Source organism: Salmo trutta, chromosome 12 (genome assembly GCF_901001165.1).
Source record: "Salmo trutta chromosome 12, fSalTru1.1, whole genome shotgun sequence".
NCBI lineage: Eukaryota > Metazoa > Chordata > Actinopteri > Salmoniformes > Salmonidae > Salmo > Salmo trutta.
In genome coordinates, this window is record NC_042968.1 from 14,169,981 (window position 1) to 14,183,379 (window position 13,399).

General features: G+C 43.9%; 1 protein-coding gene across 2 annotated transcripts in view; it reads right to left on the minus strand.

The window, feature by feature from the left end:
- LOC115202970 (piezo-type mechanosensitive ion channel component 1) overlaps positions 1 to 13,399 on the minus strand; it is a 75,272-nt gene that overhangs the window by 32,255 nt on the left and 29,618 nt on the right. For both annotated transcript variants that reach the window (XM_029767179.1, XM_029767178.1), the window contains exons 3-5: positions 4,343 to 4,465; positions 3,443 to 3,485; positions 2,996 to 3,152 (exon numbers count right to left, since the gene is read on the minus strand). In XM_029767179.1, the coding sequence (XP_029623039.1) occupies positions 2,996 to 3,152; positions 3,443 to 3,485; positions 4,343 to 4,465 (323 nt within the window). The remainder of the gene's footprint in view (positions 1 to 2,995; positions 3,153 to 3,442; positions 3,486 to 4,342; positions 4,466 to 13,399) is intronic.

The window sequence follows — 13,399 nt, forward strand, 5'->3', positions numbered from 1 at the left end:
GCACAGTCAGGGAGAACTGCAGTGCACCCGATGGCAGGGCTCAGCCCTAGTGGTCATCTGTCTGAACGACGTATTGCCTGAGCGGAGCAGAGGGGCAACCCCTGTCACTCAGTCAACACATGGCAATCAATCTTCAGAGTGATCCCTCAATCAGCACAGCACTTCTGAAGCAAAGAACACAGTATGCAGAAACATTCTGACTGATATACAGATTTAACAGAGAGAGGAGAGACAGGAAAACAGACTGTTCTCCCAATGAAGAACAAAACTTGAAGAGAAATTGTTGATTTGTTTTGTTTGTTGCCAATTGGAGATATTCAATTGAGAGTGGACAAGAGGCTCAACAGCAGTTTGGTTGTGTTTGATCATTGATCAATCTGACACAGACTGGGGCAGGCTGTGTTTGTTTGGATGGTTGCCCTGGCTACGACAGGAGTAGAAAACTGTTGCTCTGGGCAGCTGTACAGGGAGCGTGTTCAGATGGCACAAGGCAACAGAAAGAACGAAAAGAGGAAGAGAAAAAAACGAGATCGAAAGTAGAACGTAGTCTGGAGAGTGAAGAGCAGCCGAGACTGTCGGGGACAATGAAAATGGAGGAGGAAAGCTTCCACTAATAGACTGGCTGGTGAAACCTCAGTGTGTGTGTGTGTGTGTGTGTGTGTGTGTGTGTGTGTGTGTGTGTGTGTGTGTGTGAGAGAGAGAGAGAGGCCCATGGATTGGAGGCAGCATTACGTCTGGGGAGCACCTCTCTTTCCCAGGCAGGCTGAGGATGGGCTAGCCTCCCACACTGTGGAGCAGAGCAGGAAACCAGCTCAGCTGGTGGAACAATAGCTACCACTGTCACCAGCATCAGGTCTGAGGGAACCTCCCCATTACCTCCCTGTGTCTCTCCCCGCCCCAGTAACACCACAACAAACACCAACACACCAGAGAGCAGTAACACTAAACTACTGTAGCATACCACAACACTGTTTCACCACAAGATACAGAGAATAATAATCTCTCTCTTACCAGCAGTGATTGCACAACAGTGCTATCAGCATACCGTTGTGCGTCTGCTGTGAATATTCTGAATGTGATGTCCTATATATTCTGCAATTTTGGAATATGATTAAAGCGAAGTAATTATACACAAATATGTTTGTTACTAAAGAATTCTTTAATTTAAGAAACGGTTGTGCACAAAACATGAAGTTAATATGAACAGTGAGGAAGGGCTTGAGGCAAGCGAGTGGGTGAGGCGGACATGGCCAGCCCAGCTCAGACAATCATTCCAGCACTGACCTCAGCCATAACCCTCCTCTTTAATGAGACAAGACATTGGGTGCCATAACGTTCCATTAGAATGCACCGTTCTAAAGTTCCATTATATATAGCAGCCCATGCAGCAATGACTCAACCACTTCCATTTCCTGAGTGGTGGAAGCCAGGGACACTGCCTATGATTTGTGACTCACTGATTCGCAGCGCAAGACCATTACCACTACTCTATATATGGCTCGGAGTATTACCATATAAGGAGTGCTTAATTTGTCAACCGGGAGGTGCCAGACCAAAAAAATGAGCGCGAGAGGGGTGTGACGACATACCCGAACGTATGAAAAAAATCACATTTATAATAAAGCGTTGCATGCATATCATCGCATTTGCGTAGTGGCATAGAGCAGTAGAGTAGATGCACTTACAGAAGTTGCACACATGGGACATTTTTGGGGGACTTGTATAAACGCATTTCATGCAATTCTAAGTCATTTTACATGACTGGAGACTTTGCCAGAATCTTTTTTAATACTGCAGAAATCATCAAAATGGCAGGCTACTTTGATACTGACAAACTGAGATAAATAAAAACGACCTTGTCTTGAATCCATCAATAGCCTGGCCTAGGTGTGGAGACAGATCGAGGAGGAAATTATAGCCCTTAAAATGCTTTCCAGTTTCACTGACTCACCCAATTATGCGCAACTCACTTGCTGGTGATGGCTGATGCAGTCGTGCCAAAAGCCTCTGTTTCTCTTTTGTAAAAGAATATTTGGAAGTTGCTCAAACGTTTTGGTAGCCTACAGAGTCTTCTCTTTTCAGCAGGAGAAATTTGCTTTCCAACCTGTATTTTCCCTCGATTGTATTTTAAATATTGCAAAAGGCCTATTTAATCTGCATGCTGTTTTTTCACTGACATATTTGTCGCGCGTCCCCGACTGTGGGCTATTCCTTGTTAAGCTATTGGACTACAAACCACAGTTAGGCTATTTTTTTAAGAAGCTATTGATCCTCTGTGTCTAAATGATAGGCCTTCTCATGGTGTAGTTCTGCTATTCTGAATGATTTCACTTATTTCTGAACAGACAGCAGTAACTCTATAACTTTGGTAAATGTATTTAAATTGATCAGGGGTGCTACAGCTCCTCCAGAACCCTTCCTGCAGCTATGATTCTATAAGGAAATGAGTGATGAAGTGCAACGCTGGATAGATGACAGTTGCAGGTTCATGCCTATCAGAGCAGAGAGGGATTATGGAAAGTGAATCTCATTCTAGTTATGTGAGAGATACTGGCGCTCTTCTCACACAACCACGGCCATGCGTTGGTCTCAAACATAGGTTACAGTGTTGCGCAAACCATAAACCCGGCCCGGCCCAACCCAAATCAACTCTTAATCTACTTTTTCACATTTTTTTGTGGGCGCAGTAGAATGAACAAATAAGCAACTCGAATGAACTTTGATGGCTTTTATTCTAATTACATTTTTACATTGCAAAAAGTGACAATTATTTTTCATGACATGAAAGATACCAGATCTGGCCAAATAGGTTCCGGAACAAATCATTCCAAAACGGAGAGAAATTTAGCACTGAATATAAGTGTTTCTGGGGTATTTTACCTAGCACTTGCATGACAAATGTGTGTGTGTGTGTGCATGTCCCACATATGAGCCATATTAATAGCAGTATAGCGGTGAGGCCCAGTCTGTGTCTATAGAGTAGATAACCACTCACCCCCTGTGTGGAGTCTGAGGCTACGGACTGGAAAGTGACGTCATCTCTCTTCTTGACCAGCCGGTTACACACCACCAGGGTAACCAGGGAGATCACAAACACCCCCAGGTCAGGGGTCAGCAGACGCACCACACCCCACAGGTCATCCAGGGGCAGCCTAGAAGAAAGAGCCACATGCAGGGGTCAAAGGTCAAAGACCTAACGAAGAACTACAATGTGTACATTCTCACACACTTACGCAAAGACAGTAAAGAGGGTACATAAACGATAGCATGTACCACAACCAGTGAGTCATAAGATCAAAGAACAAACAGAAAGAACAAAAAGAGACAGAAGAGTGAACATTGGTTGAATTCTGCAGATAACAGTAGATGATCTCCACACACAGGTCAGGGAGGAATGATCCTCAGTGACAAGATACACCGTTTCCAAACATTCCTCACATACCTGGATACACCGACATGCCTCGATAGCGTCTCCCACAAACTACCTGTAAAGACAGAGAGTGTTAGGACTACCAGCTCTCCCCAGGCCACTCTGTCTCTGCCACGGAGTGTCGTTTAGGGGCGGGAAGTGTCATACAAGGCAAAGACTCTACAGAAAAACTACAACATAGCGTACGGTTGCAGCTACCATAGATGTTCCCATGAGCCCCCAGTATCTCAGGGAGTAAGCCACTGTGAATGGGTTTGTGAGAAGCCCAGGCATGGGCAGACTGAAGCTGGAGTCAGCATGGTGGACTAACTCACATGGTCCAGAGAAGCAAATAATATGACATCAAAGAATACTGCTTTAGTTATTAAAGCTCCTTCAGGACATATTTATTTGGGCTGGCCAAAATAAGTACAGACCACAAAACAAAATCCACATACTCTACAGTCGGACGGTAGTAAGCATGGAGCATTCACAAGCATCCCTTCTAGCATTCCACGCTGGTGGCTAATGACAGAGCAGTAGACTGAGCATGAAGAGAGCTGGACTTAACGTGTCAAAATAAATCAGAGGTGGAGGCTATGATTTCATGGAGTTTCTTTCGACTAAGTCAGGGGTGTCAAACTCATTCCAAGGAGGGCCTAGTGACTGCTGTTTTTTTGTTTTTAAGACCTAGCCAACCAGGTGAGGGGAGTTCCTTATTAATCACTGGCCTTAATTCATCAGTCAAAGCTCAAGGGAGGAGCGAAAACCCGCAGACACTCGGCCCTCCGTGGAATGAGTTTGACACGAGGTCTAAGTGATTGATCGAACCTAAACAAGCCCCTTATGTATGGCACAGGACATTGTTCAGAAATGCTGACTGAAAACATGGCAATGGAATGGCCTTTGTCAAAGACGTCTATATTCACTCACAGTTGTTTCCCAGCGCATGGTCCAGGTCAGGGACAGTGTACAGGCAGATCTGGAAGGAGACATGGGCTAGCAGGAAGAGAAGACTGGTGCAGAACAGAGCCTTGATGAAGCGTCCAGTATGTCCTGGAGAAAAGAGAGAGATGGAGTTAGAGGAAGGGAATGAGGGAGGGGGGCAATGTAGAATATGAAAGGGAGGATAACATAACAATCAGTTCCTCCCATCCCTCAGGTTAAATAGGTTCAGTAAATAGCAGGGTGCACAGTACTAAGCGAGCATGAACAGGACAGCAGGTCATTATAGAGGGTGTGGGTTGAAGTGTTTTTCCAAGGACCTATCCTGATCTGACTGAACTCAACATCCGCAACATCATCCCACCTTCAAATGATGCTTCATTTTCCACCAGTCAGAACACATACTGAGACCATGGAGGCACTAGTAATCACAGCAGTACGTTTATAGTCTAAGCAGGAATTGCTTGTAACAGTTAATTGCCCGTTTTTAAACAAAATGGGAACATTAGACTATTATCAAGCCTGCGGATGGCATGGAGGTACTGCCCGTGCCGAACTGTGCTGCTGACCATAAAATGCCCCCCTGCCCGCTCTAGCCCCGAATCCCCTCCTCGCCACAGGTTTGTGTGAGGCAGCTTTGATTGGTCTCCTCATAAAGCTGTCAGCTCCCATCGCTGGTGTGAAACAGGCCACAGTTAAGACACAGGCACAAACTCCCAGTGTAGTGAACGAACGCTGTAGGTCCCTGTGGAGAATCCTGGGGGATTTTCCTTTACAGGCGTTGACTGGCTCAAGAAAATTAGCAGCTACAACAAGTCAGTGTGAAGGGACGAGGTTAGGGCTTTGATTGTGTTTTATAGGGCTGTTTTTCTCTGTGGCCTGCAGGGCGAAGGGCAGTTTAACGGCTCAGTGCTGCTCTACCACCCCCTCAATTACAGCAGACAGGAGGTTAGGTATTGCATTTACAGGCCTATCCCTGATCCCACATTTAGGTTTATTCCACGAACACCAATTTACATTTATGACTAATACTACACCTGAAGATGAAATAATATTCAACGTGGCATTGCTAGCTAGAGGTAGCACACCAGAGCAGTGAGAGAGGATTATTCATGGACCTGGTGTCACGCCCTGACCTGAGAGAGCCTTTTTTATGTCTCTATTTAGGTTTGGTCAGGGTGTGATTTGAGTGGGCATTCTATGTTCTTTTTTCTATGCTTTGCATTTCTTTGTTTTGGCCTGGTATGGCTCTCAATCAGGGACAGCTGTACATCGTTGTCGCTGATTGGGAGTCATACTTAGGCAGCCTTTTTCCTTTGGGGTTTTGGTGGGTAGTTATTTTCTGTTTTGTACATTTTGTGACCTGACAGAACTGTTGGCTGTCATTCATTTTCTTGTTTTGTTTGAAGTGTTTCTTATTATTAAATCATTAATATGAACACTCGCTGCGCTTTGGTCCCCTTCTTCTACAGACGACAAGTGTTACACCTGGTTTCTGAGCATCATCCTTTTAAATCATTTCACGCACAGTCAACCATTCACGTTTGATTTCACGTGCACCACTCAGTGATGTGAACTTTGTGAAAAGGTTAAGATTGTCCTTCCCCCCCCACCCCTTTCCAATTGTGCAGGATCAAGATCCATCACAGCCACTCTCTATGTTGGACATGTTTATCTTCCCATGTATGAGATGGAAAGAAAAAGAGAGACGTGACAGAGCTGATCAAATGTAAGACACACAGCCTGCCTACTGTAACCCGCAGTGGACACACATGCTAATAACATCTCAGTGTGTGTTTTGGAAAAGAAGGGACCCGTCCAAGAGAGGAGTAAATAATATGGGAGGCGTTGTACACAACCAAGACCACCTGTTGAGGACGAGGTCATCCTGACTTACTGCAGACAGCTCTACTCAACTGCTGCAACCCAAACCCCTGCACATAAGCTCCTCTGTCTCCAAGTGTGTGTGTGTTTAAGTTAAGTTCACTGCACCGTCTTCCCTCTCTTCAATCCCCCGGCTCTCTACCCCTGCTACTGGAAAATCATGATGTCATTGCCATTACATGGACAGTCTCTTTAAAACTCAACTCCAAAACAAATTCTGTAACTGCCTTGCTAATCGTCTGCATGTGTCCTGTGTCACAGTATAGTTCAAGGCTATTGAGTCCGTCCCTCTCCTGTAGGACCTGAAGGGCTATAAACATAACCTATCATAGTTTTTACCAGGGTCGTCATGAAGCTGTACATCTACTACATTCCTACGTTACATTACTCAGGACCGTCAGCTAGATTAACATGACCTCTAAAACATCTAAAAAATATGCACGCCTAGACCCACTTACCTGTATTTACGCTGTCATTGCACACCACTAAGTAATCCGCACCGCTATCAAAGTTTTGGGATAGTTTCCTATTCCAAGAGATAAAGTAGGAATGGAATGTGGAGGTGCATTCCAGTGTCTTAATACAAGGCCAGAGGGAGACAGCTCCTCACAGGGAACCAGAGCGTGGTACGTAGTGTTCTTTCCAGAGCAGGTTTCATATGATGGAGATCTCTCTGAGGAGAGACCAGCACAGCCACCAATCTGGGACCTGCAATCACTATGCCTAAGTACTACTAACACACAACACAAACATTATATTAAAATCACATCCATCTTCGCACCAGGGATTTTTTTAAATGTATTTTATTTATATAACCTTTATTTAACTAGGTAAGTCAGTTAAGAACAAATTCTTATTTACAATGAAGGCTCACTACAGGGAGATCAAACCCAAACTCAGTGAATTGCAGGACCTTTTCTAGTTTATATTTTCAGAGACAGGCGGAAATTTGCTCTGGTGACTTCTTTAAAAAAAAAAACGGTTTCAGCGGACGCCCTCCTTCCCCACTCACCCTGGTGCTGTACGCGTCGTAAAACCTCAACTAAAATCTGAAATCTGGGGTGACATTACTGGATTTTCCATGAAACAGGATCATTTGGAGGAATTGGAACATTTACGAGAGTAGCTCTGAACATTGTTTTAACAAGTCTTGTGACTGTAGTGCACCTGTCATGGAGGGGTGCAGCAGGGTTTCTGGGCCCGGGTTAGAGTGGAAAGGAAAACAGTGCATGTTAAAAGAGCAGGGTATTATGTTTAATACTCAGGCCGCTAAACAGACACACAACTTTCACAGTTTGGTCTGGAGGTTATCCTGCAGTTGATGGGTTTATTTATTCCTGTACACTATTTAGACTGAGGGAAGATGGAATAATAGTCACAAGTCGAAAAACAGAACCTAATTGAGTTTCATCCCTGAGAAATGAGCCGACTCCTGCCAGGCACTCTGAGCAATACTGTGTTTGTTTTAATTCACACAAAAAAACTATGTATTTTCTTTAATTGAATTGACCTAATTTGTAAAAGGGGGAACTTTCAAAAAAAGAGGACCTCAGGCATAATGGCTTATTTTTTTCCCAGCGCATCGTAAAAAGCTGGTTTAGATGGCCAGTGTAAACAGGGCTGTTATGTAGAGGAGTCCGCAGGGCCAGCCTCCGGACACAACAGTCCAGGGTACAGAGGGCGTGGTGGTTCTGTTAACTTCATTAGGGTAGGGGGCACTATTTTCACCTCCGGATGAAAAGCGTGCCCAAAGTAAACTGCCTGCTACTCAGGCCCAGAAGCTAGGATATGCATATAAATAGTACATTTGGATAGAAAACACTCCAAAGTTTCTAAAACTGTTAAAATAATGTCTGTGAGTATAACAGAGCTGAAATGGCAGGCAAAAGCCTGAGGAAAATCCATCCAGGAAGTGCCATTACCTTGAAATGGCTGTTTTTCCAATGAAAGCGTATCCACCATTTAATGGGATAGGACCCAGATTCCGTTCTCTATGGCTTCCACTAGTTGTGAACAGTCTTCAGACATTGTTTCAGGCTTTTATTCTGAAAAATTAGGGAGAATGACAACATTGAGTGAGTGGACCCTGGGATGTGCTCAGAGCTGGTTACTGCGTGCGACCGAGAGCACGCCTTTCTTGTTTTCCTTTTATATTGACGAAGCTTTTGTCCGGTTTAAATATGATCGATTATTTAGGCTAAAAACAACATGAGGATTGATTATAAACATCGTTTGACATGTTTCTACGAACTTTACGGATACTATTTGGAATTTTCGTCTGCCTATTGTGATCACATTTGAGCCATTGGATTACTGAACGAAACGCGCCAACAAAATTGAGGTTTTTGGATATAAAGAGGGACTTTATCGAACAAAACAAACATTTATTGTGTAACATGGAGTCTTGTGAGTGCAACCATACGAAGATCATCAAAGGTAAGTGATTCATTTTATTGCTATTTCTGACTTTCGTGACTAATCTACTTGGCGTACGTAATGTTTTGTCTGTCTGTCTAATAAACCTTTAAACATAGAAGTTGTTCGCCTTGTATTTTGCTTCGCGCACTTCACACCTTGACCGGTTTTCAATTCCTAACACCATCCACTGACTGGAAACACACACACTGCATCTCTTTGGCCTACACCACCCGTACTGTACTGCTAAAATATTAGAGTGAGAGAACACACTGACCCTGCTAGTTGATCTGCTGACTAGAGGGATCTCATTCACATGTTCTATGTGTTTAAACTCATTACACTAAGCTACATTTCTTTAAAAAACCTCTACCAATCAGCAACAATAATCAGCTACCTGATAGTAAACAAAAATGACTGACAACACCGACATTTCTGTTTTGTTGTTTTGCATTACGTGTTTGGATCGTACACCATGTCCTGCTGCCTACGCTTATCTGGGCTGTTCTCTGACATCCTGTCCTGTCGCAGTGCTGCGTTGGTGTGAGAAAAGCTGCCGTTTGCGTAAGAAGACTGCTGAAATAACAGTGGTGTGTGGATTCCCAGTTTCTATTGGGGCAGAGGAGTGGAGGGCACATAGCAGACACGCCTCTGGGAAAAGCTCCTCTCTGGCCCCATGGCCTCTCACTCTCAGGGCACTAATCAAACCAGGAGAAACAACCAAACAGGGGTCCACCGGCCCTCACTCCTCCCACCAGGGTTGGGGTCAATTCCATTTCAACTCCAAATGTTCCTCATTGAAAAGCATTAAAGGCAACCGGAATTGAAATGGAATTGACCGCAACCCTGCCTCCCACATAACTCCCAGCAGCAGAGAGGCTGCTGAGGGGGGGACGGCTCATAATAATGTCTTGAATCGAGTGTAACGGCCGGAATGAAGTGAACGGAAACCATTTGATACCATTCCATTCCAGTCATTATTATGAGCTGTCCTCCCCTCAGCAGCCTCCACTGCCTAGCGGGTAAAGGAAAGGAAGGGTCAGGCTTGGCAAATATCCATAATATAGCCAATATGTTTGTAGGTGTACTTTACATGCCACGTAATGAAGATAGTGTTGTAATTTGTTTTCATTATTAAAATGATTTACAGGTTGACATGGTTTGTGATGAAATATGCAGTCTCTTTTCAGTACTTGTAGTATATCATTTTGTTCCGTGTGGCAGTGTACAGATACCTTAGATACTGATGCTAGTTCTCTCTCATTATTCAAAATGCTGGACTCTATTTTCAATGGCTAAACCTGCTCCATCTCTCCATAGGGGAAAATGACAAATAAAGGACCACAAATTTCAAATAAACCAGATGGACCTATTGAGAGTGGACTCATATTTGTCTGAGAACAGACAGCTGTCCTGTCCAATATATCAGAATTGGAACAGAAATCATCTGAAATCACCTGCAAACTAGTTGTCAACGGCATTTACGTCCCTTCCCACAGTCTATTCTCTGCCCAGTTTAAGCTGTGGTCGGCCTTGAGTACTCCTTTAGGGAGGCCTGGCCTGGTGTGCATTTCCCTCACACCCTCTCATTTATCAGCATGGCAGTCTGTGACAGTTGGGCTTTTGGGCCTTTGAAAGCCACACGACGCCTTCCTCAACAAATGACACACAAAACAAAAACCAGAGGGGACATTCAACTCTCCATGTCAAAAAACTGCTGTTTCCCCCGGCGACATGAAAGCTGTGGATATGGGCGATGTCTCGACATCGGTGCCCCAGCAGGTGTGAATAGAATACACAGGGGAGGAGATTTGACGCAACACCCTGCGAGCGTCGGCCCTGAATACCAGCGAATAAATCCCCTATATTTCTCCTATGTTGGGAAACAGTGTCACCCAGCAGGCTCCAGACAGGTGCTCAATATTTGTCCTTTTACTTATCAGCTCTGGGGAAACGACAGTGTGTCCAGATTGTACAATACGGGGGATTTAGATAATAGGGAGCAAGCAATGGAAAACAGTCTTTTGAAGGGAATGTCAAACACAGTGTATCAGGTGATGTGTATTTGGGCTGGGGAGGAGCTGAAAGGGACTATTAAGGAGTATCACAGTCCTCTCTGTCAGTGGCATCAAAGAATCCAATGATACCATCCCTTATGGGCAATACAGTTGGTGAGATCCACTAAATTGAGTCTTAGCTTACGTTAATGAATGAATGACAACAATATGGGATCGATTCAATGACACAAAAGGGGAAAGCAAGAGCGCACATGCATGTGGTAGCCTTTATTCATTGTAACGCAGATGGAACAAGCTTCCTCTCGGTCTTCCTCTCAGTCACTGGAAACGGTCATAGTTTCCTTCCAGACAGGCCAGAGCGTCTGTAACCAGGTCAGCTCTCAGGGCAGTATGACATAAGACGGCTCCTTTAACCCTCTAATCCACAGAGGAAATTGTGACCATGGCTACTCTCAACCCTAATATGCCCCCACGCTCCACCACATTCACAGAGGGTGAGAATACATTTTCCTTGGAAAGGAGGAGCATGTGGAGGTGAGGCGAAGGGGTCGTCCTGGTTCTGCCCCCTTGATTACATGGATCTGGTCCTCCCATGGCGGCCCGGACCAAGAAATATGCTGATAATTGGGAGCAGGGAACGATTCAAGATGGTTTTCATTAAAACTGTTAATCCTATTCTCTGTCAGGCTTCATTTTATAGAGGCTGGCAGACTTTGGGATTTTCCTACAGGGAATCACCTCCGCCAGCGAGTCCCACTGAAATAAACCTCTCACCATTTACACATATTCAGTTCCCCCAGCAATAGTCATGTGACCCCGCACAGCTGATCATGCTCAGATTTCCCTCCTTTTTCCCCTCTAAAAGAAACATGGGTTATTGAACCTAACAGCACCGGAGACAGAATAGTATTAAACGCAGCTTGTTGATATAATCTCCCATCCTTTCATCGATGGAAAAATAAAGAACAAAAGAGAGAGAATGGGAGAATTTAACTGTTTTAATTATCTATAATAAGCGCACTTCGGGTTCTGTGTATATTTTCCTAGAGGTGGCAGGAACAGGGTCTGATTCACTGTAGACCTTATCACCAGTACAGGAACTGATAGCATCCATTGGCTCTCAGGAGCGTGAGCCAGTTGATATGTTGGATAAACAAGCCTCTGGGGGTTAAGGCTGGGTGCAGGGTGTGTGTGCTTATCTGTGCTGTTAAAAATGAGTCCCATTTCTATTTGCTCTACAGCCACCATAGACCATTAAACTGCTACCACAGACAGGGATATGGGTGGAGGATAGGGGCAGGATGTGGAAAGAGCGGATTTTCCAGACCTGAAATCATATCCACTGTTTGTTGGTATTTGAGCCTCACGCTAATCACATTAGCCTACGTTAGCTCAACCGTCCCGAGGGGGACCCACCGATCCTGTAGAGGTTTTAAGATCACACCAGGAGATTTGTCTGTCTAAAATAGAGCAATATTTATGTAGAGTAAATCAATGAAACCACTTGGGTTTTGCTGAGCAAGAGCAGTGGCGGCAAAAAAAGAATAGAGCTGTCGTGAGGTTAGCTCTATACTTCTGTACACCCTCTTTACTATAGAATAAGGACGTCTTTGAGCAGTAGGTTTGTGCTGCTGACAGAATTTTTCTTTATACAGTTCTGAAAAACAACATCTGCTGTGTTTTTATCATGTCTGCAGGAGATTAACACAGACTGCAACTACCGGTAAGTACTGTGAAATCTGAATTTTATATCGAGGGAAAGCTGAGGGAAAAAAACCGCACCATCAAATCATGAGAAGGTAGAGATTGAAAAACTCTCAACAGGAGTGTATTGTGGTAATCAAGTTCGGCTTCCAGAGCAGAGTCAAGAATAAGAGGTTTCTGTATTTTTCAGATGAATTCCTGTCTCGTTGCCATCGCAGATTACTGGCCATTAGGTTTTTCACTTTCCACATTAATATCATAGCTATATCTCGGCAAATGAGTTTTTATTCCTAACCAGACCACACATTTTTACACATAAAAGTAACCAGGAAATAGAACTAGAGCTTGGGTGGCCCTGTGTGTTATAGTCAAAAGGCCCAAATTCAATCACTCTTTAAAGGGGTAATCCGGAGTTCAAAAAATGACAAAGCGGGTACTCCACCTCTTGTTTTGGTAAACAGCTGAGGGATGGTGCTTGAGAAATAGAAACCACTCTCAAATGAATAGACAGAGCTATGGATGCCAGGACCGACCATCTATGAGCTAAAAAATTATTTTAACCATGCTTGTTTACATTGACTTTGTTTTCAAACATTGGAGTAAAACAAGCTTTTATTTTGGGTTCTGATGGGTATGACAGTCGAACTAAGCTTGAGGCAGTTATAAGATACACTATCGTTCAAAAGTTTGGGGTCACTTAGAAATGTCACTGTTTTTGAAAAAAAAGCACATTTTTTGTTCATTAAAATAACATCAAATTGATCAGAAATACAGTGTAGACATTGTTAATGTTGTAAATGACTATTGTAGCTGGAAACGGCAGATTTTTAATGGAATATCTACATAGGCGTACAGAGGCCCATTATCAGCAACCATTCCAATGGCACGTTGTGTTAGCTAATCCAAGTTTATCATTTTAAAAGGAAAATTGACCATTAGAAAACCCTTTTGCAATTATGTTAGCACAGCTGAAAACTGTTGTCCTGATTAAAGAAGCAATAAAACTGGACTTCTTTAGACTAGT